Raw genomic sequence first — 25,059 nt, 5'->3', positions numbered from 1 at the left:
AGGGCTTTGGACCCATTGTCCGGAGGCTGATCACGTGGCTGTGAAATCGGATCAGTCATCTGGCTCCACCACTCGCCAAGGTGACCTCTAAGCTCCAGGTTTCCCCCAGGTGTAAAATGGGGATAATAGCAGCGCCTGCTGTACGTGGTTGCTGTGAGTATGAAGTGAGGGCAGGCCTGCCGCAATGCAGAATTGTGCAGGGCATAGAGTAAGCACAGCAATTGTTAGTTGATACAATTTTCTTACAGGATAGAGCAGAAATATATTCCTGAGTTCTCTCCGTCGATATTTACACCAGGATTCTGAGTCTTCTGGGTCCCCAGCACTCTGCCTGACTTTGCTTCCTTATCTCCCTCAGAAGGAACAGTCAGGGAACAAGAGAGTTAGTTTTCTGTCTCCAAACAAACCATATTCTCCTCTTTACTTACTGAGAACACTCCAGTGGTTTTACTTGGAGTATTTAAGTAAAGTACATTGGAGACTAGAATAGGCTCTTTTTTTATTACATGCAATAGTATAAGCGTACTTGGGATGCACTCATGTAAGGCACGTGAGAGAAGCAGGCTGCAGTGTAGGTCGAATATGGCAACATGAGCCTGACAGTAAACCACGTGGAATCCAATGCACCCCTCCCTCCTCCTGCCCCCCCCGCACTGCTTTCCTTTCTTCCTGTACTTTGTTAAGATGATAGAAAACAAATTAATAAGGTATCAGGTGAAATAAGGAACCAGCAGTACTTTCTTTGGTTGCCTGAGTTGGGAAAGACATCTAATGGAGTAGCGCTGTGAGAGGTATCATCGAGAGCCTGATTTTTGCAGGCAGTAGAAAAAGCCCTGGATTTCGTCTGCTGGGCTCTGGGACATTAACTTGCAGTGAGATCACCTTGTGTCTTGGTTTCCATTATTGCAACGCTCCCACGTCATGACTGTTATGTGGATGAATTCAGACACTGCCTATATAACAACCAGGGCAAGTGCCTGGCCCAGGACGGGAGCTCAGAAAGTATGGGGTTGGCCAAAATGTTCGATCGTAACATCTTATCGAAGAACCCGAACAAATTTTTTGGCCGACCCAATACTGTCCTACACCTCAGTATCCTCGGGTTTCTCTCCGGTAAGTTTAGGATAATCATACTTACCTTATAAAGTTGTCATGAAGCTTAAAGAAGGATATGTGTGTCCAAAATGCTATACGTAGCGAACCATCAGGTATATTGCAGTTCTCAGTAAATTTTTTTTGGGGGGGGGGGAATATCAGAATTTTTATCTCCAGATAAGGCTTTCAATATTCCCATAATACCTGAAAAGTATTGTCCACTTATGATGTCTCAGACTCTGTTAAGCACTTATGATGTCTCAGACTCTGTTAAGCACTTTATGGGCTTTAGCTCATAGACTCCTGAGAGCACTAAGAGATAGTTACTAACATTGCCCCCATTTTGCAGATGTGAAAACCGAGACTCAGAGACATGAATTACTTTAACGAGGTCTAATAGCTGCTATGTGGTAGAGATGTGAGTCCAAGTCTTCCTCATGAGAATCAGCCTATAACTCATGCTATTATGAAACAAATGCCCTGTTCTGTCCTCTAGAAGTTGCCTTGGTCAGAATATCCTCTTTATAGGAACTGTGTTCCATGAAAATGAGGCTTTAATTTTGTGGCCTCCATTCAGTTCTGATCCTGATTAGTATTCATCCTATTTGATTCTAGATACTGTTTATTTACTTCCGAAATCCATCACTCATGGATCTGACCTCACAAGGGATACTTACAAGAATAAGCAAGGTCTCTCTAAAGACGGCCCCCAAATCTGAGATCCCAGACTTTGGGAATTACTGTGCAATCTCCCCTCACCCCTCTTCTTTCCTCCTCCAGGTGACTAATTTAGGGAGCTATCTGAGTCTTGGAATGAAAAAAGATGTATTTATAGTCATACTTCATATAAAAAGGGAGTTCAAAGGGAACTAACATTGGCTGATTATTCAAACTGCTTTATCCATATCTTCTCACTTTATTTCACGTAACACAACCTGTAGTGTAGTAGTTTTATTATTACACTAATTTTGCAGATGAGAAAACAGGGCTAATAAGTGACAGAGTAGAGATTCAATCCCAGGTCCCAGTTAACACAAAGCGTATTCTCCTCCCACACCACCCATCGTCCCTGTCCCATGAAGGCGCTGGGAGGCTTGGAGGAATGCTGTAATTCCATCCCATCAGCTTGGGCCGCTGCCTAGCACCGTGGATCAGAGCACCAGTAGCTCCTCTTGGTTTCTCGTGCCCAGAGAGCACTTCACACCCCCTCCCCTCTCTGCCACCCCCCCCCCCCCCCCCGGTGCATTGTCAGCTATCTTGTAAGTGCACCTCCTCGGTCTCAGGCAGATGGATGAGTGGAGCCTGCAACTGGGAACCGAACTCAGACAATGCCTGATGACTGTGGGGTCAGTAATGCCATTGCTGACCAGGGAAATAAACCATCACCATTCTTACCGCTGCTTTGCAAGAAGAAGAAAAGTATTCTGTAAGGACCATTCTCGCTTGGTCAGCAGTGCTCAGAGTAAACAGGCACGTTGAGTCCGGGGTGCCGAACGGTGCTTGATGGGGGGTGGTGATGACAGCAACGAAGAAGGTGTGTGCTTTAGCCAGAGCTGGGTGCACACAAGCGTGTGTACACGTGTGCACGAGTGTGTGTGTGTATTCTTCCTGCCTCCGGAAGGGATCCTGTGTATTTCTGAGCAGCTCTGCACAAAGGAATCCAGCATTTAAGTTTTGCCTGCATCACACTGTGTTCGCAAAAGATAGCCAGGAATGGTTTTCGGGGCATGGTTTCAAATTTAAAAAGGATTATGGCCCATGAACCCTAGAAATGGTGGGTGGAGGTGTGAACCTTTGAAATTCTAATTGCAGCCCAGTCTAAGGAGGTATATATTTACCCGGGCACAATATCTCATTGTTCACATACTCCTTTCTTGGCCGGAGGAGATGGGGAGGAGGAGCATATATATATATATATATATATATATATATATATAACATAATCTTCAAATGAAACTGAAACAACAATAGGTGGCAGCAGTCTGGACTCTGGTGAGTTCCATCAAGAAAGAAATCCCCGCTGTTGACCATCGCAGTTTGCTTAGCTTGTCGTAACAATCCTTATTCCTTGCGTCTGTAGAGCTGAGGGGATGCACAGACTCAGCTCCAGCTGGGAGGGATCTGTGTGGTCATTTTGACACACCCACCCCTTTATTTTACAAGTGATGGCACCAAGGCCCAAGGTGGGAGCATCAGTTATTAGGAGAAGAAAGCTCTGGAAGCCAGGCCTCCTGGAACTGAGGCAATTATTCACCGACTCTAGGCTTTTCATAATGGCTCATATTGATCGAGTGTTTACTCTAAGCCATACATATGGGATGGAAGCAGCTACCAGCCCGGCGGAGGTGACAGGCATTCGATGACAACCTGGAATAGAGGGAAGAGTAGAAATAACGCAAAATCAAAGAGTCTACATTGATCTCCAGCCCAGAGGAAGGCCTTCCTGGAATGGATGGAAGTCTAAGTGCCGGGTGTCGGGCTCTCAACTGCTGCATATGGGGTAGCATGTGGTTACTGGGGCTCAGAGAGTTTAGTTAGCCCAAGCTAGTAGCAACCATGTTTGCTCCAGTCACAGAACCTTCTAGATGCAGGATGACCCAGTTAGTATATGGAAAAAGAGGCAGGATTTTCTTCTGGTGGCTCATATGCCAGTCTATCAACAACAGCACATGAACAAGTGACCTCCAGGTGCAGGTCTTTTCTTTTTTTAAAAATATTTACTTATTTTATTTATTTTTGGCTGCGTCGGGTCTTAGTTGCGGCACGCGGGCTCTTTGCTGTGGTGCGCGGGCTTCTCTCTAGTTGTGGCGCATGGGCTCCAGAGCACCTGGGCTCAGTAATTGCCGAGCGCGGGCTTAGTTGCCTCCATGGTCCCTTCCCCGGCCAGGGATCGAACCCGTGTCCCCTACATTGGAAGGCGGATTCTTAACCACTGGACCAGCAGGGAAGCCCCCGGGTGCAGGTCTTAAATGGCCTGCAGTGGCCATTTGGCTGTCTCCCCAGAACCTCAGCCTTGGTATGTCGCAAACCAAACTTTTAAAGTGTGAATGAGGAGAAGGAGGGTGCCTGTTTGCTTCTTTACTTATTTTTAGAATGCCTCTCAAAAGTGATGTCTCAACACCTCACTTTGGCAGGGAAGAGTCTTTATTGGTGTATGCTGCCTTACCAAGGCCTTCCTTTCATTAGCTGAAATGCTTGCCTTCCTAACATAAATGAGCAGGTCCCTGAAGGCACAGTGCAGGTTCAGGACAGCCAGCACAGGTAGACAAAACAGCTGGAACTCTCACAATGGCTTTCCTGTGCACAAAAAGCACTTTCTCATCCGTTATCATTTAACAGCCTCATGGGGTTGGTGCCCTCATCTTTCCTCTTCTTGGGAGGCAACTGAAGGCCAAGATCGCAGAGCCAACAGCACGAGGCAGCCCCTCATTCTCTTTTCTGCTTAAGATGTCACCTTGTCAGAGAGGCCTTCTCTGAACACTCCTTATACCAATAGCACCTGCATCACTTTGTTACTCTATATGTACTCCACTTTATACTACAGAAGTATTGCTTTTCTGTTTCCCTACTAGAAGGTAAGGTCAGGAGAGCAGCTCATTGTCACTGCGGAATCTCCAGGGCACGTAGCAGGGCCTTAGTAAATAGTTATTGACGGTTGAGCGAGGAGATGCGTTTTCATTCGACAATCCCTCCCAGGCCCAATGCTAAGACAGGCCCCACAAGGTCTCTCCCTGCGGAAGGTTGTCAGACAACAAGACAACCATACAAGATGGCAGGAGCTCAATCCCAGGGGAGGCCCCGGGGCCAGCCTTCTGCCCAGGGGGGAGCATTTGGGAACTGAGTTTACCAGGCGGCTCCCATTGGCTCCAATTACAGGAGCCAATCCTGAGGCGCTTCCTAAGGGCCTAGAGTTATTTTTTTTTCAAAACCAATTTCATCCGCAATCAATGGTGAGAAATTAAATGGATTCTTTGGACTAAGTACATTGAGCAAAATAGCCATCTGCCAGGGCCGAGGAATGAGCAATCTGTTGGTAATTTTTCCGCTGAAATTTGGCATCTGCTTGGCGTTGTACACGATTTGCACCTCGGGAAATGCCTTTTACACCCCCGACCCTCGTCTGGCCTTCAGGTTTTAAAACAATGCAAATGAAAGATAAGAAAATTATAGGAAAGAAAGAACCCTTCATGTGTCTTCACTTAGCATTTTAGCGACTTAAGCAAACTGCACAAAACTAGCCTTCCAAAGGCGGTGAGCGCCCTGAAAGGGAGTGAGGGCCGGAGCCGGCGAGCGGGCAGCTGCAAGCCCGGGCGCCGGGCCGGCTCCTCGCTGCGGTCGCGGGGGCCGCCCCGTGCCCCTGTCGCCGGGCCCGCGGCCCTCGCAGCAGGAGGCGGCTCTCCGGCCCTCGCTTCCTGCACCCACACGGGGCTAAAAAAGAACGCGCACAACTTTTTTTTGGTCCCCCTTCTTGCGAAACATTCGCGTAACGAGCTCGCCGGAGTAACCGCTCCGGGGGCGGCCCGGGGACGCGGGCTTCCGCCGCCTCTCGCAGCCCCCGCCCGGCAGTGGGCGTCGGAACGTGGCTCTGGCGGCGGCGCGCGCGGGCGGGGGCCGGGCCGGGGGCGGGACCGGGGGCGGGGGCGGTGGCGGGCGGGGGGCCGGCGGCGCGTGCGCAGAGCACTTCCTTGTTTGTCCCCGTGACTAGCGGGAGCGCCGCCCGCCTCCCGCCAGCCCGCCAGCGGGAGTGTGTGCTAAGTCAGTCGGTGTCCGCGCCGCCGCCTGTCAGAGCGTGTGAGGAGGCAGCGCCCGCCGCCCCGACCTGCCCAGCCCGGGCCCCCGCGCAGCGCCGCGTCCCCTCCCCCGCCGCCGCCGGCATGAGCAGAGGGAGGCGGGTCCCCGAGAGCCCCCTGCCTCGCGCGCCGCTCGGAGTTTGAAGGGCCCCGCGCCGAGCGCCGCCGCCTGCTTCGGCCGCCAGCCCTTTCTCCTGCCGCCGCTGTCGCCGCCGGGATCTCGAGCCGCTCCAGGCCGGGCGGCGGGTGGCGGGCTGCGCGCGGGGCGTTCATGAGCCGCCGGCCGGCCCGCAGCCCCGGGAGCCTGCGCCGTGACTCACCCCTCGCCCCCGCTTGTGTCTCGCCCTCCCCGGCAGGATGCCGGACCAGATCTCCGTCTCCGAGTTTATCGCCGAGACCACCGAGGACTACAACTCGCCCACCACGTCCAGCTTCACCACGCGGCTGCACAACTGCAGGAACACCGTGACGCTGCTGGAGGAGGTAGGTCGGGGCCGGTGCCCTCCGCGCATCCCCCCTACCCCGTCCCCGGCGCCCACTCCCCAGCCGGGGACCCCGGCCCCCGCTCCCCAGCCGGGGACCCCGGCCCGCCCGCTGGGATGCCTCGCTGCCTCCCCTTGCGGCCGCCGCCTCGCAGTTGGATTGTTTCGATTTCCGAGCCGGGGAGGATGGGGACGTTGGGGCCTGGGGAGCCACACCCCCTCCGGGACCCCCTCCGCCCACCGCGCTCCCAGATGATCGGGGGACTTCGGATGTGCAGCCCCCGCCCCACTTCCCCCGGAGCTGGAGGTGGGGAGAGAACTGAGCGGGCTCTGGACAGCCCAAGGCAGAAGAGGGAAGTCCTCTCCCTCTCTTGCGCCCTTCCTGGGTGCCAGGCAGGCTTCTAGGCGCTTTCCACATCCTTGTGACCCTCTCGTAACCCGCTAAGTAGGTGGTGTCAGACCACCGAGGGCAGGGAGGCGAAGGCCGGTGGCCAAGGTCACTCGTGAGGGACTGGGAGATGGTCAGTGAATGCAGCTCTCCAAGGCCCGGCTTGGCCAGGCAGGCTTCGCTGCATGGGCGAGGGCCGGTGGAAAAAACCCAAAGGAATGAGAGGGGGCTCAGGCCGGGACTGCCTCCCCCACAAGATTCCTCACTTCTAGTCCTAAAGCCCTGGGTGGAAAGAGATATCTGTGCAGACTGGTCCTCACCCTCCTCCCCTGGCTGGATGGTTTGGTTAGGTTTGAGGCTGCTGCGCCAGCAGGATCTGCCCACAGGGAACTCCTAAGCTGTGAATGCAGACCCGAGGCTGATGCTGCCTGGAAGAGCTGGCTAGACAGGAAGAAGGGAGGCCTGAGACTGCAGAAAGAACAGCTCCTCTTATCTGGGTCCTCCGGGAGAGGTTGTGGGTGCCCAGGGCAGAGCCAAGGGTGTAGCAGTTTCCTTTAAAATTTTAAGTGAATTAGTGATCGGGCAGAGTGGGTAGGTAAGGAGGAACCCACAAGCCCAGGAGCTGCAGAAGCCTCCGAACCGCCATAAAAATAGGCATTTGCCCTGGAACTCTGCACCATCTGTAAGTGCCGTAAAGCACCACTACCCTCCAAAGAAGCCAAACCTATTTCAACTGAAAAAGACAGCATTGGGGGAAGTTAGGAAGGCAGATCATTTTCCCTGCGTAGATTATTATTGTGTGGTTGGTTTACTTGAGGTTTGGGAAGCTCTTTCTGTTTTAAGCTCACCATGGCTCCCTCTCTGTAACATTAAGAAGCTTGGGCTTCTGTGGGCAAACTGCTCTTGATTCAGGCTTTGATACTCGCTCTGGGTCAGGTTACAAGCAGAACTGGTGTTCAGAAGCCCAGGGGCCCTAAATTTTAGGAGGGGAGACGTTCCTGCTAGTGCTGGGTCCTGTTTTGCTGGCCTGATGCTGCAAATTAGTCTGAATGTTTTATGCCAGTTGAGGTTGCTTCTGGAGTCTCTCTGAAGTTAATGTTGGGTTATTGAACTGAATTTTGAAATTCAGCTGGAGAAATACCATCTAACTAGATTTGTTGGAAAGCCAGAGGTAAATGGCTCTCTTCTTTGTTTTGTTTTTGTTTTTGTCAACTGTCTGCCTGTCTGTTGCAGCAGCCTGATGTTTGGTGTCCGGGATTAAACGGACTTGCCAGGCATTCAACCCTATGACAAGTCTGTCCTTCACTTGATTGTGATAAATTGAAACATGCTGATATGGGAGCATTTTTCATCCTTCTTCTGTACTAATTGTATATGCTTCTAAAGGCTGTGACATCGTTTAGACTGAGCGGTTATTTTTCTTCTAGAGAAGTTCTTCAGTGCCTGCTAATAGAGCTGTTTATTATTTTAACTTTCCCTTTCTGCACATTCAGATAGTGTCACTGTATTCTGTTTGTGTGGGGTGTGATAAGGGTAAGTATATAGTTGGTGATGCTGTTTGTAGGGGTATGTGCCCACATTTTGCGGCCACATCAGAGGATAGGGTTAATGTTTTAAAATTAAATGCAGCTGCTCTTGATCTTCATTTGAGGTTACTAAATTTAACAGCAAATACAGCAGATACATTTTTTTGGCGAGGAATATTGTTTTGCAAGGTTAGATAGAAAAACAGACCCGGTGATAATACAAACTTGGTCACCTATGAACTTGAGAAGGACTTGGACCCAGGCTGGAAGTTTAGAAGTGTCATATTGGAGTACGTTGATATGTTCTCAAAAATATCACAATGAATGTTTCATAGAGAGTGGCACAATAATTTTGTAACTGTTTTTCTGAACTCAAGTGCAGTCCTGGTGAAGAAGTCATTGACTTCAGTCTGCACCTTCTAACTATTGAATTGTATTCCATGACGTTGGACTCGTGAGTGATTGCCTTTAGCATAAATGTGAAATATGCCCTTTAGTTTCTTAATTGATAGATAATCACCACAGTTGGATTTTTAAATCCCCCCACCTGAGCTTACATATGTGGAAGAGGTACATTAGTATAAATGTCTTGAGTGGATCAGAATTCAGTTCTTAAAAATTATGGGGCTTAGGACTTCCCTGGTGGCACAGTGGTTAAGGATCTACCTGCCAATGCAGGGGACACAGGTTCGAGCCCCGGTCTGGGAAGATCCCACGTGCCGCGGAGCAACTAAGCCTGTGCGCCACAACTACTGAGCCTGAGCTCTAGAGTCCACGAGCCACAACTACTGAGCCTCAACTACTGAAGCCTGCGCACCTAGAGCCCGTTGCTTTGCAAGAAAAGCCACTGCAATGAGAAGCCCGCACACCGCAACAAAGAGTAGACCCCACTTGCTGCAACCAGAGAAAAGCCCTCACGCAGCAATGAAGACCCAATGCAGCCAAAAAATAAATTAATTAATCAAAAAAAGAATTCTGGGGCTTAAGGTTGTTATCCTCAAAACATAAGGAAAAGTTTTGGGGCCGACCATGAAGTCTTGTTGGCCTAGGCTTCATGAGTGAGATATATGGAAACTTGAAGAGCGCTGTTTGTGTTATCGTGTGGTTATTCTTAGGAATAGAACTTTTGGGTACTTTTGGTGATGTGGAAACTCAGGAATAGGAATTAATTTGGGCCGCTTAGAATTTTTTAAAAAATCTTTTTCCAGTTCTACTAATTGTCTTCCTATTTATTTATGAACTTTTTTGCTCTTTGGATTCCTAAGTCTCAGCTAAAAGATTGTATTAGATCTCCTAGCTTGGAACCCCAAATTAGCCCACACTCTCCCTTTTGCTGTGTCCTGTCAGCAAAGAGTTCTGTGCTTTGCAGATGTTGGTGCTTTTGTTTTCATCTCTCTGTGATGTGCACTCAAGGAGCTGGGTCAGAAATATGTGGTAAAAAAGGAAAAGAGTTTACTTTTGGGCTTCACCTTTGGGGGCAAAGGGTCCCACATGACGCTGGAAGTCATGGCGTGGCTGGCACGCAATGAGTGGCTGCTTTTGAGAGGCAAGAGCGGATGGGCTGCCAAGGTTTCATGCTGGTGTGTGAGTGTTTTCCCAGCAAAAAGGCAGTGTTTTGCTTATTCAGCAACCAGAGCACACTGATGTGTGCCATTTGACTTGTGACCGTTTGGAAATGATGAGTCAATGACTAGGAGAAGGCAGGGCTTTCCCAAGAAGGGAGCAAGCAGGCCCATTCCAGGACCACTGTCGGGGGAGAGAGTAGGACAGACTCTACATTTAAAGGCTTAGATCGGTCCATACTTAGTGCTTGGTGACGGGGAGAGTCCAATATGATAACACGAAGGTTAGCTTGGTTATTTAGTATTGGCCCAGCACTTTTATCTTTGGTGACGGTGGAGGAGGCATGCTCTGCCCATTTATTGAGCAGCTGCTCTGTACCAGGCGCATTGAAGACACAGGGCACGCGTGATCACACTTAACCCTCATACGGGCTTTATGAAGGAGGGACAGCTGTTACCTCCATCTTACAGAGAAGAAAACTGAGATGAAGTGATGAAGTGATTTGTCTCCAAGGTCAAATAGCTAGTAAGTAAATGAGTTAGGAAATCCTAAACAGTTAAGACATAAAGTAGACGTTCTACATGTCTACAAAGACATATTCCAGGGGTTTTGTAGAGAACTTAGGAGGCGTCACTTAAAAAAAATATATTTATTTTAGGCTGTGTTGGGTCTTCGTTGCTGCGCACGGGCTTTCTCTAGCTGTGGCTCATGGACTTTAGAGCGCAAGCTCAGTAGTTGTGGCACATGGGCTTAGCTGCTCCGCGGCATGTGGGATCTTCCCGGACCAGGGCTCAAACCCGTGTCCCCCGCATTGGTAGGTGGATTCTTAACCACTGCGGCACCAGGGAAGTCCCAAGGAGGCTTCACTTTTATTGTCCCTTCTCATTTTGGTCTCATGAAACAGAGGTACCTAAGTTCCTAGGTGGCTTGGTTTTTCTTCATGTTCACGTTCCAGGGAGTTCTTCAAGGTAATACTTAAATGCACTAATTTTTCTCCCCTGTTCTTTCACAGATTTGCGTGTGGTTTTTCAGATTCAAATGCGGGAACTTATTTGGCATTATCTAGGAACAGCCTTCACTCAGCATATTTGGGGGGAGTGCTTGCTGTGTACAGCCTAGTGGAGGTATGGGGGGCGGTGCTACCTGGATTAGGTTACAGAGATTCTGATGGTCTTGGACAGAGAGCTCAGTTGGGCCATCACTCTTAATAGGGTAGAAAGGGGCAGCTCGTAGGTGGGGGAAATAACATAGGGCATTATCCTGTGACACAAGCTAAATCACTCGTCCAGTCAACGTACAAATGGTCCATACACATGCCCTGAAGTGTGCTGGACCCTGGGCATTCTAAGATGAACAGCCCTGCCCTCAACAGTCTAAAAGTTTTGTTAAGGGGGTTTTCAGTCAAGTGTGGGTCTTGCATCAGAGGCTGGCTTGTGTTAGCAGGGGCAGATGAGGTGTTCAGTCCTTTCTGAAGGCATAGAAATGTTTGACTAAATGAAGAAATGAATGAAAATGTGGAATGGAGGTTCCTTATCAAGGCCTGTTCCAAAAATAACAGTAGTGACCAGCTGTGCCAGCCTCATACACTGTTGTTTCATGCTGACGTTTACCCTACTATTACCATTGACCTCATCTTATGACAGTTCAGGCTTTTGTCCAACACCACACAAACGCTAAGTAGTGGATTTGGGAATTACTCCCATATCTATAGTGTTTCCATGCATGCCAGTCAGACTTCATCTGTATGTGTTTCCTCCCACCCCACGAAAGTTTCATTTTTATCCACGTTCTTTTTTTTTGGTGGTACGCGGGCCTCTCACTGTTGTGGCCTCTCCCGTTGCGTAGCACAGGCTCCGGACGCGCAGACTCAGTGGCCATGGCTCACGGGCCCAGCCGCTCTGCGGCATGTGGGATCCTCCTGGACCGGGTCACGAACCCGCGTCCCCTGCATCGGCAGGCGGACTCTCAACCACTGCGCCACCGGGGAAGCCCTATCCACGTTCTTTGGGGCACCTTCTTCCATGCTGATGACTAGAGGTCATCAATCTTTGATAACTGCTTTTAAGTCCTCAAGTGTTGTTCTAGGGAATCTCACATGTAGGACCTGCATGGCCAGGGCTTGGAGTCTGACCTTGTTCCTCAGCTCCCAGTGTCCTAGAATGCAATTGCATTACTTCTCTTAAATTTTAAAAGCTGGTAAACTTAATAGGAAGTGCTCCTTTATATAGCGGCTGCTAAACTTGGTTGTAGTCTTAAAAAAAAACAAGTCTCAGGAAAGGTTTAGATAAAATCAAAGTTGGTCCTTTGCATTGCTTAAGGTTAAGAATATGTGCTTACTTTGTCCCTGAGCTCTTGAAGATAAAACAACAAAAGGTGAATGGGTCTATCCCCATGCCGATGCCGATGGATGCCACCGTCCCACACAGAATTCTGGGCTCTGTGGCTCAACCCTCAGTCCCGAGGTACTTAGGGTGAGTTTTCTCTGGACATAACCAGCAAAGGCCAGTGAGTGAAGAATACATTTGCCTATAGAAGCAAGGAGAGAAGGACACTTCCTTTATGTACCAGAACTCATACTCTCTAAAACGAGGCTCAAACCTGTTAGCCGGCTAGTCCAAGCTAATGCTGTTTGCCTTTTATATACATCCTTAGGGTTTAAAAAACGTTGTCCACTTCTACCATCTAATAAAATCCCTGTCTGATAGCATTCTTATCATTCTTTTACCTATGAATAAACCAAGGCTCAGAGAGGTAAAGTGTGTTCCCCAAGGTCACACAGTAGTGAATGCTCTGAATGCAGGATCTCTGGATCTGAAAGACATTCTGTTTCATCTCTAGTTCACTCTTTTGTGCTTCCTGTCTGCTAGTTTTTGTTTGCTTGTTTGTCTTTTGTCTTGCAGATGTCCACTGATTATTTTTCTTATCTCCACTTGATTTCTAGTGCCAGAGACACAGAGAGAGACACACACACAAAGATAGTTTGGGGTAGTGAAGAAAAAGGGAAAGTTGTTTTTCTCTCTTCTTAAGAGACCTCTTGTTGGACCTCTCTTGAAATCTCTGTCTTCTGTAGTTAGAGGCAGTGTTGCCAGCAGTTCTCCCTGGGCTCGGCAGAAGTGGAAAAGGCCCTGTGGCTTCCAGCTCCACCCTGGCATACTTGGTCTGGGACTGTTGACTAACCTGTCTTTGCCTGTGAGCTGCCTGCAGCCCTGGCTGACGAACCGCGGCTCTGGGTTGGAGTGCTGCGGGGCTCTCCGGCTGGCCGCCTTCGGGCTTCCTGCCCATCACGGGCCTGCCTTTGGGCTGGGTGCTGGGAACTCTGGACATCAGAGCTGAAGGGGCCTTGGAGAAGATCTAGTCTGGTGCTTGCCAGCCTAGGAGTCTGGTCTCTGAGGGGCCCGTGGAAGTTGCCATGTGGGTCCAACAGCCACTGGCAGTGGCCCAGGAAAATTAATAGACACCTCTCCTAGTGTCGTTCAGCATATTTCTCACGCCAGTTGTCTTGGATTTTGGCTCAAGTACATCCGCTTGGTGGTGGAGCACTGATTATCTCCTGCTGATCAGATACTTGGATTGCCAGTGATAGATTCCTAAAACTGGGAAGCAAAATGTTCTCTCATTGCTGTTTTTGGTTTGCTAGAAGGAGCTTCGAGTTTTGTATTCTGGTGGGAGAAAGCTCATGACGGAAAAGGACCCACACAGATCTAGTTTAGTAGTGTTGCTTTCAGAGGTGGAAACGGAGACCTAAAGACAGGAAGGAAATTAGGCAGGGATTTGAATTCCAGTCTCCTGACTCCTAGCCCAGGCTCTTCGCACTTTGCTCTCCCAAAGGGCTGTGGAGGCTGGTTGTACACGGGTGGGGGGGATGGGGGGGGGACCCTGTGGCTCTTGCGATGATGCCTTTTCCAGCGTCGTTCCCTAGAACTTGCTTCCAGGTAGAAGGAGTGGAGAATGAACCTGAACTTGGGAGCCTGGTCTTGCCAGCCGCTCTGCTGGTAAGTCCTGCTCTCACATGACCCGCTGTGCGAAGCCGCAGCAGCCGTCCCTGATGTGGGGCCGGGAGGCTTTCATTGGAAGCGTTTGTGGTGTTGGACGTTCAGACGTTACCCAGACCTTTGTCTTTACGTCTGGGAGTCAAGGGAGCCTCAGAGAGGTGGTTTCCATTTATGTAACCCAGTCATTTGGGGACTAGAGGCAGACCTTGGCCTCAGCCATTCCCACATGTATTATTTAAATGCGAGTAAGTGATGGGCTGGATAGGGATCACTCTGCACCTAAGCCTCGGTTTCCTCATTCGATGAATAAATGGCATCGTTTTGAGCACTAAAGGAGGTAATGCAAGTGCGGCACTCATCGGGTGACTGCGTCACTGGTAAAATGTGGCCCTGTGAATGCCAAGGTCTGACCTGTCGCATTAGTCAGGCTTCCTCCCGTGCGGCGAGGAGGAAGGAGGTGAAAGGCATTCCTTGACGGGGAGCCGGGCAGAGCTCTCTCCGCTGTGAACCAGCGGTGACATTTGGCTTGAGGAGGACAAAGTTCCCTTGCTGAGGTTAATTGCAGCCCTGTTATCTCCTGGTGTGTGTCAGGCAAGTCACTGAAGCTTGGTGGGTCTTGGTGTTCCCGTGGGGGTAGTGCCTGCCTCTCAGTGAGTCAGTGTGCGTGAAGCGCACGGGGCCGCGTCTGGCGCGGTTGGTGCTCTCTAAATGATGTTCTTACCGCCACTGTTGGTGCTGTTTATTGTTCATTGGGTTGGACCCTTGAATGTGTGACCTAGAGGACGAGACTCGGTAGAGTCATTTTGGATGGATGCGTGATGAGGTCAGTGACAGAGCCAGCTGTGTGCCTGGGAGGAGCCAGAGGGTGGAGGTGCAGACGGGACTAGAGGGAGGACTAGGGCAGCACGAAACATGTTGACCACTGCGGGGGTCACGGTCAAAGCCAACTTGATCTGAAATAGACTGTCAACTCCGTTTTACTCTATACTCGGCCCTTGGCGGTACTGCTGTGAAGTAAGGGAACCAGTGGCCAGTGCTGCCTCCTCGGACCCAGGCCGGTCTCAGGGGCTCTGCCGGTGCAGCCTTGCTGTCCGTGCTTCCTGGTGTCACCGCTGATTCGTTGTTTCCTTCCCGCTGACCTCCTTCTGCCACATCCCCTCCACTGGTGCCTCAAAGCTGGGGCAGTGCTGCCCTTTTTGATTTTTGCTGGGGCTTTGGGGTAATGAGCCGCGTTCTCTGTTACGTAATAAATGCAGGTATTTGGTTTTGGTCATTTGTGGGGAGGTGCTGGGGGAAGCCTTTATGTCTTGGCCCTGACTGGGACAGAGCATGGCAGCTTGGTTGTTTGCTTTACTGATGACAGCTTGAAGCACTGAGACCACAAGGAATTCTATTTTGGTGTGGAGGCAGCCGCCTTCAAAGAAAAGGATCTACCCTTGAATTTGCATTTCTGTGTGCCTCATAACTTCCTTTTTAAATGATTATTATTTTATTTTATTTTTAAATTTTTTGGCTGCGTTGGGTCTTCATTGCTGTGCGCAGGCTTTCTCTAGTTGCGGCGAGCGGGGGCTACTCTTTGTTGCGGTGCGTGGGCTTCTCATTGCAGTGGCTTCTCTAGTTGTGGAGCACAGGGTCTAGGCGCGTGGGCTTCAGTAGTTGTGGCACGTGGGCTCAGTAGTTGTGGCGCACGTGCTTAGTTGCTCCGCGGCATGTGGGATCTTCCCAGGCCAGGGCTCGAACCCATGTCCCCTGCACTGGCAGGCGGATTCTTAACCACTGTGCCCCCAGGGAAGCCCCATAACTTCTTTTCAGTGTCAGTAAGATGAATTTTCGTTATTTGTGGGGCAGGAGTTAGGTCAGACCTGGAGGCCCTTGACCCCGCTTGGTCTTAACGGAATCTGGGAGCTCACAGTGGGTTCCTCCCGCCCGGAGCCCCTTCTCAGCAGCCCTGTGTCATGGTGCTGTTTGTGGTCACTTACGTAAGAACTGAATTTGAACGCCAAGCCTATGGTATAATTTTCCCAGAAGAACTGGAATATGTGTGCCTTTGATAAGACAGCACCCAATTTAGCCACCCAGAAGCTAGGAAAACAAAATCAGAGCCTCTTGCCCCAGGGGACGTAAAGCCCCAAAGATGATTGCATTGCACGTAGCAACTCTTACAGAAAGCAGAGTCCATCCAGACCATCCCTTTCCCTGCCAGATGTGATTTGGATGGAGAAAAAGATAAGTTCTTCCAAGCTCTTTCTATTATTAATAGCGCCTGGATACCTTGTATTTCTGTAGCATTGTGCTCAGGAGCTAGGGCAAGGACGGCTGTGTCCCCAGTGCCCTGTATTATTATGGGATACACTCGACAGAGCTGGAAAAGGCCTTAGAGACCGTCTCCTGCTTTCTATGGACGAGGAAGCTGAGACCCAGAAAGCCCAAGTGTGTTAGGCTCTTTTGTTGGAAGTAACAGACTGCCTCCCCGCAAGAAAACAAAATACAGCTAGTTCAGGCAAAATGAGGGTTTATTATAAGGACTCATGGGGGGTATTTTATGGAACACGAGGAGCAAGAATGGTAGAAAGTGAGGATATTCTCTTGAGCAAATGGTAGAGATTGGCAGCCCTGCCTCTAGTGCCCCCGACCAGCTTAGTCTCTGTGCCTGGCTGGGACACATGGGACGGGGGGTCTTGTCAGCCAGCTGGGGTCAGGAGACCACCGCTAGTGCAGTCAGCTTTGGTGGCTCGGTGGGGCTATCAGGTGGGAGGTGGTCCCTCTTCAGCAGGGACGGGGCGTGATGGTGGTCCTCAGAGAAAGCTAAGGGAGTAGGGAAGCACCCTCTCTACCCCGGATCAGCCAGGGCGACAGGACGAGGGTCTGGTCTTCTGGTCCCACGGTCGACATCCTTCGCTGGAGTGAGAGCCACGTGGAGACGACAGTGCCTCCCTCGCAGGGCTGTCAGGAGGGCCAGCAGCAGCCCTGTGCCTCGCACCAGCGGCCCTGGGGATGTTAGATTCTCTGCCCTTCCCTCTGCAAGTCTCGCCTCCCCGTGACCCCTCTGCTCTGTATTCATTTGGGACACTTTGAAGGGCTGCGGTCAGGGCTGCGGGCAGCGCGCTGCCTAACTGTAGCTTTCCTGATGTGGTCAAGAAAGACCAACATTCCACACAGGGTGTGGGTGGAGGAGAAACACCTCACTGCCGTTTAAACCCGTGGTGATGACAAGGTGCTCAGAAGTAATCTCCCATAGATACCCAGGGCGGATGGAAGATACGGCAGGGCAGCTGGGCTCTGCTGGGGAAATGGGCTGCTCTGATTGGCTGTCTCCCAGTGTCGAATAACAGAAGCTGCTTAAACGTCTGACGGGGGCCCGCAGCTTTCTTTCCATTTAAGTGACTTCACGGACCAGTGACACACAAAATAAAATTTGAGCGTTTTTGCTGTTTTCAAATGTGGGGAGTCTTCTTTTATGTTTCATTAATCATCTTTAAAAATGTAGCCCATTTCCTTTTCCTTGTAATGTTTATTCACATTAATAGCACTTACATAAAATTAGATGCTCCTTATTTCCACGAAGTGCAAATCAAAATAAGCGTTCGCTGCTGGCCTAGCAGCTGCTGCTGCTTTAATAGTAGTAATATTTTTCATAGCAATGCAAGTGAAAGCACTGCCTCCCAGTAAATAAAATGGTGCCAAGTCAAAGAACGTTGTCACTGTCCCAAGGCTTCTGCATTTTGAGTAAAAGAGTTTGAACAAATTCCCAATCCGCCAGCACTACAGTTAAGCACCTCCTCTACGCTGGGCACTGTGTTGGATGCCTTACACACATCATGCCACTTAATTCAGCACTTCCAGCAGCTCTGGGGGGTGGGCACTGTTGCCCGTTTTACAGATGACAGGCTCGGCTTAGAGAGGATTCAGACCAGTCCACGCTCTTTCTACCTCAGACTCGTCCTAAAGAAAAAATGCTTTATATTGTGAATGGAATGTTAATGAAATAGGCTTCAGCTGAAGCATGAGGTATTTCGGTTAGAGTTGAATAAGAACTTCCTGACAAGATATTAAATACCACTGGGTGGTCATGGAAATCACATTTTTTCCCCTCCAGTTGGCTAATTAACTAAATTATATACTTATGCATGGTCATACATGTATTCACTTTTAGTAGATAGTAAGTACCTTGAGGCCAGGGATACCCTCTCCGCCCGCCCCTTTTTCTTTTACCTACTGTCACTCAGAAATATGACTAAAATAATGAAGGGTAGAGTGAAATTGCATTTGATTTATAATTGTTGAGGGTAGGTCTGGTAAAACTTTTCCAAGTGCTGCTGTCTACCTCTCTGGACTTCAGTTATATGCCTACTAATTACATAGAACAAATGGAAAAAACCCTCGATTGCTAAATTTCCTGGAGGTCTTGCCACAGGTTCATGGCAGACCTTGGATGCCAAGCTGAATTTTTGGTCTGGATTTTTGGTGTCTGCAACCTGCAGTCTTTCAGTAGGCTAGCAATTTCAGGAACAGGGACAGCTCTCACTTTTTGAGTCCCAGCTCTGTCCTGAGTACAGAAATAACTGTCTGTGTTAAAACCCTCGCGTCACCCAGTTAATAAATAATGGAGCCAGGAATCACACCCAGGTCTGTGGGGCTCCGCAGCCAAACCCTTCCCGCATCCAACCAGACTGACTTTGCTGTGATTTAGCTGCAAAGTGCAAGGGAAAGGAAGAGAGTCAGGTTAGTGTTTACTTTCTTAGTGGAAACAAACACACAAACAAGACCTGCATATTCCAGTGGAAGAGAAAGCATTTTCCCTTCTGGATTTGTCTCCTTAAAGTTGAATGGGAGGCATTTAAATTTGGATAATTTATATGCATTGTCCGGGGCAGCCAGTTTGTGATATGGTATCGGAGGGATTACTAAGAGAATTGGTATTTTCAACAAGAGTTGATCTCTCTGATTTTCCTTTACAAATGGTAAGGAGTGAATCGGAGCGGTGTGCTCTGGGTTTACTCTGCAACTCTTCTGTACTCTGTTATACCTGCTTACGAATATGTAGTGTCTCATTTCATCCACAACACTTTTTAACACATTTGACAGATGAGGAAACGGAGGCTCAGAAAGTTGAAATGACTTGTTAAAGGTCACAAGACTGAAGAAGTAGCACGCTGAAGCTCAAGGACAGTTCTGCCGTCCAGTCTCGTGTGTTGTTTCCCACCCCACTGCCCCGTGGAAAGCTCACCATCTGAAAGAGGTGGATCTATGGGATGTTTTGTCAGGTGTATTTTAACTTAAAGAATACCTTCTGACTTAAAAAAAAGAACATGGATTTTATTATTGGACTATTTTGTAATACTTTGCATTCTTGGATTCCCCCCTACACACACAAATAGCTTTTGTAGTCTCTTTTTTCCTTAGCAGCTCAGTTAACTTTGGGCATGTTTCTGTTTTAGTTTGTTGGTTTGTTTGTGACTTTCACACATGCAAAAGTAGAGAAACCAGTAGGATCTTCCACGTACCTGTCACCCAGCTTTGACAGTGATCTGCTTTGGCCAGTTTTGTTTTTATCCCTACCGCCCCACCTTGATTTTTTTTTTTTTTTTTTTTTTTGCGGTACGTGGGCCTCTCACTGCTGTGGCCTCTCCTGTTGCGGAGTACAGGCTCCGGATGCACAGGCCCAGCAGCCATGGCTCACGGGCCCAGCCGCTCCGTGGCATGTGGGATCCTCCTGGACCGGGGCACGAACCTGTGTCCCCCACATTGGCAGGCGGACTCCCAACCACTGTGCCACCAAGGAAACCCCCCACCTTGATTTTTGAAGCAATTCCAGAAATTCTTTCATTTCATCCATACATATTTTAGTGTGTATCTCTGAAAGATACGGACTTGAAAAACAACAGCCACACTGAACCACAATAAATATAATGATCACATCAAAAAATGAACATTTTCTCAATATAGCATTAAATATTGTGTTCAAATTTCCCCAGCTATCTTTTTTTTTTTTATGATTTGTTCAAACCAGGATCCAAATGCAATCCATAGGTTCAACTTGACGTGTATGTAAAATGTCTTTAATCTGTGGGTACCCCCTCTTTTTTTTCTTTGTAATTTGTTTGTAGATGAAAAGAGTTGTTTGTCCCATACAATTTCCCATAGTCTGGATAGCGCTGCTTGTGTCTCTGGTGTCATTTAACAGGTGCTACAATCTTCTTTTTTTTTTTTTTATTTTTATTGGGGTATAGTTGCTTTATAGTGTTGTGTTAGGCTACAACTTATTCTTTTAAAAAAAACAAATTTATTTTATTTTTTATTTGTTTTTGGCTGCCTTGGGTCTTTGTTGCTGCGTGCAGGCTTTCTCTAGTTGCGGCGAGCGGGGTTTCCTCTTCCCTGCGGTGTGTGGGCTTCTCGTTGCAGTGGCTTCTCTTGTTGCAGAGCACGGGCTCTAGGTGCGCGGGCTTCAGTAGTTGTGGCTTGCGGGCTCTAGAGTGCAGGCTCAGTAGTTGTGGCTCATGGGCTCTAGGTGTGTGGGCTTCAGTAGTTGTGGCTCGCGGGCTCTAGAGCGCAGGCTCAGTAATTGTAGCGCGTGGGCTTGGTTGCTCCACGGCATGTGGGATCTTCCCAGGCCAGGGCTCGAACCCATGTCCCCTGCATTGGCAGGTGGATTCTTAACCACTGTGCCACCAGGGAAACCCTGCAATCTATTCTTTTTTATTTTTATTTTTTTAAAAGTTTTACTGAAGTATAGTTGATTTACAATGTTGTGTTCCTGAACCACTTTCAAAGTCTCTATTTCAAGCATCCCATTCTCTGGGCGCCTCGCCAACACCTACTGGTCCATCTCACATCTACTGATTTACAGACCCGACCAGCTCTTTGACCGCATCGGGGCCTCCAGTCCACCGATGCTGCTCTGCGACCCGTCCACTGCTCCTCGCCCCCTCGTAGCTTCATCCCCCTTTTTGCCCCGTGACTGGTCAGTTGTGCAGTTGCCCTGCCGTACACTCTCATCCCTCTTGTCCCTCTCCTTGTATTGTCTCCACCTTCCAAAGCCACGACACTGGCCGGATGCACCTTTGCCTCTGCTTTGAGACTACACCCAAGTAGTTGAATGTGGCTAGAGAACAACAGCCGGATTTGCCAACCCGTCACATTTTAAATTTACGAAAACCTCAGGTGGGTCCTAGCACCGCAGGGAGAATCTACTCTTTGTCTTATTTATGTTGTTCTTCCACTCTTCAGGAGGACTCTTTCCTACCTCTTCTCTCCATTCAGACCTCCATTACTCTCCCCTTTTCACTGTCAGCGGATGGCATTGTTCTCATTTCATTGAGAAAACAGAAGCAATCAGAAGAGAACTTGCTTATCCTCCAGCCACTAAATCTACCCACTGACCTGTGTCTGAGTCCATATACTAGGCTTTTTCTCCCATGAAAGTGGCTGAGCCATCCTCATCCTGTCCTGAGTCCCTTTATCTTGAGCACTGGATCTCATCCCCTTTCCTTCACCTACTCAAGGGCCTTCCTCCTGCAACGATCCTTCTCTCTCTCTTGCATCATCAGCCCTTCCCTTTCTACTGCGTCTTTCCCATGAACATATACGTACCATAGTACCTGATGTCTCTCACCTCTGTGCTCCCTTTCATAGCAAAACTCCTTAAAAGAGTTGTCTCTGTTCACTCCCTCCACTTTCTCATTTTCCATTCTCTTGAATCGACCTCAGCCGACTTTCATCCTTATTATTCCACTGAAACTGCTCTTGCCAGTGGCAATGATGGTTCCTGTCCTGCAGTCTATTCTTAACATACTTTTGTTCCCAATAATTTTTTTCATATTGAGAATAAAAGGAATGTATTCCCTTTGTAGAAAGCTAGTAGGAAGAGCATAAAAAAGAAAACTGGAAAGTCACCCATAATCCCAGCAGCCAGGGAAAACCACCGCTGTCTCTTCCGGCTTTCCTTCCAGATTCATCTACATCCTGCTTACCTTCATTTAAAACGTTGTGAGCATTTCCCCATATCATTAAAAAGTCTTCAGTAACATTTTATAAGGCACGTCATTATGTTAATGGCATTTCCCTCCTTCCCTTAAGTTACCCCCGACTGAGGAGTTTGTGTTTTTAGATAGTCAGGCTCAGCAGAAACAGAGCTGTGAATGTGTGAATGCATCTGTCGTTATCTGCCCTAGTGTTGCTAGATTCCTAGGAGGGGAGTTATTGGGTCAAAAGCCAGGTGTGTTCATAGATTTCTGAAATGGTTGTCATATAGCCAGATTCTCCCAGAAGGATGGCTCGTGCGACATTACCTGCCCCCCAAGCCCTGGGCAGCCTGTGAACGAGCTTCTTCCCCACACAGGGACGGCACTGAGTGAGGCCTTGGCTTTAAGGTTTCTCCAGAGGGAAGGCTTGGCCTCCGGGTGTGCTGTTGCCCTCTCCCGGGTGTTGGTGCACCAGAAGTTACCGTGAGTGTGAAGAGGCGAAGGAGCCAGCGTGGCTGTTTTCACGCTGTTTGCGGAGCAGAGTGGATGGAGGGCCAAGCGCCCGTGTCATCTCAGTGTCGTGGGGAAGTGGGCAGCTCCGCCCTGTCAGCCCTCCAGTCCTTAGTGGTGACTTCTTTGCCTTCCGTAGCCTCCCTGCCCAAATCCCCGCTTACCATGGAAATAAGTTTGTGAAGGCCTGATCCTCATGGCTTCAGGAGTACAGAAATCTCATTCACTAAGGAAAGGGGGGGGATGTGTAGGAAACAGACATGGAGTCCATTGGACTCCTTGCCAGGGTGTCACCCGGCCCGGGTAGCTCCTCTCCTTTCTCCTCTGCTGCCTGGACGGTTTCACGTCCCGAGTTAGCGCCACGGGCCATTTCTCTAGCTGAGAAGCTCCCTGGGGTCAGTGAGTATCTTCTGTAGACCCAAGTGCTGCCACATCCTTGACACGTGGTTGTGAATTAGCTAGTTGGACTGTTTCCAACCTACCACTTGGCTGAGAAGTAGCTGCCGGGGGGTGTGTTTTGGAGCAAGGGGCTCCTCTAGAAGTTGGGTGGGCCTGATGGGGCGCTGGGGCCAGGGCCTTGGGAGTAACCCGAGGGGAGGAAGGTGCCAAAAGCACCTCGTCCTGTCTGAGAGTTGGCACCTAGTTTTTTCAAGAAGCCAAGCTGTAGTTCAGATGTCCTTGAGTTGTCTCTGGCCTGGTGACAGCCCCATCTCTTCGTCATGTGAATTGTTACGTGTTGGGCTCATAAGGTTTTCCCGGGTTAACCTGGAAACCCCACCGCTAGTGTTTTCGTGGGCTGGTGTTTTCTCAGCTCTGAAGGTTTCAGAGAGGCCCGTAAGTCTTAGAATGCCTCTGAATGTGTTGGGCCTCTGCTTCCCCAGGGAACGCAAGCAGTGGCTTTCTGGAGCATTCTTCCCTTGGGATTGTATCAGTAGCTTAGCGTAGACCTCTTCAAGCCAGGGTCGACCCTCGGTGCAACGTTCTGGGCTCCACGCTCACTGAGTACTTTACTTGCGGCGCCTTACAGAGTCCTCAGGGCATCTGGAAAGTGAGCAGGATTAACTTCATTTTACAGGTGAGGAAATTGAGCACAGGGAAATGGGGCGGCTTGACCAAGGTGTGCAGTCAGTGGGGGAAGCTGGGGTTTGTGTGTCTGAGGCCCACGGTCTTTTCATGACTGGTGTTACCCTCCCCCATACCCTTCTTCAGCCTTCTTGCCCCTTTAAGACTTCTTGTCTCCTCTTAGGGTTCCAGGACGTTCTCCTCCCCACCCCGCATCGAGATTGTCCTGGCTCAGGACTGATATCTTCCCTACCAAAGGCTGCTTTCAGCTAACTCTCCTGGAAGACAGTTTCACTGAGGCTGTTCCCTCACAGGTGTTAAAGCCTGATGAGGCATTGCAGCAGCTTGCCTGTCCCGGAGTTGTGTGTACCTCCTGCCTAAAGGAGGTTCATGATGCCCTGACCCAGCAGAACGTGGGCTTTCAGGCGCCTTGTGGAGGCAGTTGGGAGGTAGCTGAGGTGTTGAGCAGGGGGATCCGCTTACACCTTACAGCGTAGCTGCCTGTCTCTCCCCATATATCAGTCCAGTGAACCCTTAGGAATAATGCCAAGTTCCCTGAGTCTCTTAGTTTGAATCCCTGGTTTGTTACTGCCCCCTTTTATTTGTTAATAAATTATTACATAAACAAATGCTTTCCTCTTCCCCTTTTTGTTTCCAAGAATTTCCTAAAGCCTGTTAGTGATCCCTTGGTGCCTGAACCCTGATTACCTGGTGTATGTCTGGTATTGGGCTGGGCCGTTAACATGTTGCATAATTTAATCTTGGCATCAACCTTAGCCGGGCTCTTGATATGTATTTTATCATTTGATCTTCACAACAGATCTGTGATGTAGGTAATACTTGAATTTTCGGATGAGGAGCCTGGGGCTGGGCAGTGGGTAGTTTCCTGGCTCACGTTGTGCTGCTGAAGGGAAAGAGCCAAGGTTCAGACTGACATCTGTCTGGTCTCCAGGTTTCCGCTCTTAACCCGCTGCGCGTTGCAGTTCTTACCCAAGATCCCACACCTGCTGCTTGGTCACGTCTCCTCCTGACGCGGGACGCTGGACGCTTCCCGAGACTTACCCTTGCAGGCGTGAGTGATGGGCAGGAGCTTGACATAGTGACCCAGGATCATACATCCATTTGGGGTGGCCCTCCTGTTGCTCTGCGCCTACCCAGGCATGCTGTGGGTGGTGGGTGTGCTTTACGCTGGAGCTGTGGGTTGGGAATTCAGTGTCGAATTCGCTTCCTGCAATAACGCGTCGTGTCACTTGACTTAGTGACTTAGTCTGATCTGTTAGCACCCCCAGAACCTTTTGGCCTCACTGAGTCGCACTAAATATTGGTTAAAGCAAAGCAAAACACAAACCCAGTCTGTAACAAGCCCCTCTAAAAAGAAAAAAAGAAATACAAGCCCTGGGATTCTACGAGGTAGCCTTCTGGAAATGTTTTCAGCATCCATTGCCATGCTTGACAGTCTTTAGAAGCGTTCAGGAGCCATTATAATTTTATAATATCTACAATTTATTAAGCTTTCCTTTGGAGCCTAGTACTGTGCGAAGTTCTTCACAGATTTCTCATTCTTAAGACAGCTTCGCAAGAGTTTCTGCACTTCATAGGAGAGAATAGACGCACCGAGAACATCAGCAAATGCTCCAGTTACACAGCTGGTTTATGGCAGAGCTAAGTTTCAGCCCAGATCTGTTCAACT

General features: G+C 49.3%; 1 protein-coding gene across 3 annotated transcripts in view; it reads left to right on the top strand.

The window, feature by feature from the left end:
• ASAP1 (ArfGAP with SH3 domain, ankyrin repeat and PH domain 1) overlaps positions 1 to 25,059 on the top strand; it is a 352,190-nt gene that overhangs the window by 71,834 nt on the left and 255,297 nt on the right. For all 3 annotated transcript variants that reach the window (XM_059043152.2, XM_067017038.1, XM_059043147.2), the window contains one exon: positions 6,242 to 6,368. In XM_059043152.2, coding sequence (XP_058899135.1) covers positions 6,242 to 6,368 — 127 coding nt within the window. The remainder of the gene's footprint in view (positions 1 to 6,241; positions 6,369 to 25,059) is intronic.

Source organism: Kogia breviceps, chromosome 17, assembly GCF_026419965.1.
Source record: "Kogia breviceps isolate mKogBre1 chromosome 17, mKogBre1 haplotype 1, whole genome shotgun sequence".
Lineage (NCBI taxonomy): Eukaryota > Metazoa > Chordata > Mammalia > Artiodactyla > Physeteridae > Kogia > Kogia breviceps.
Note: the sequence above shows the minus strand (reverse complement) of the source record. Positions and strands in the feature narration are given on the sequence as shown.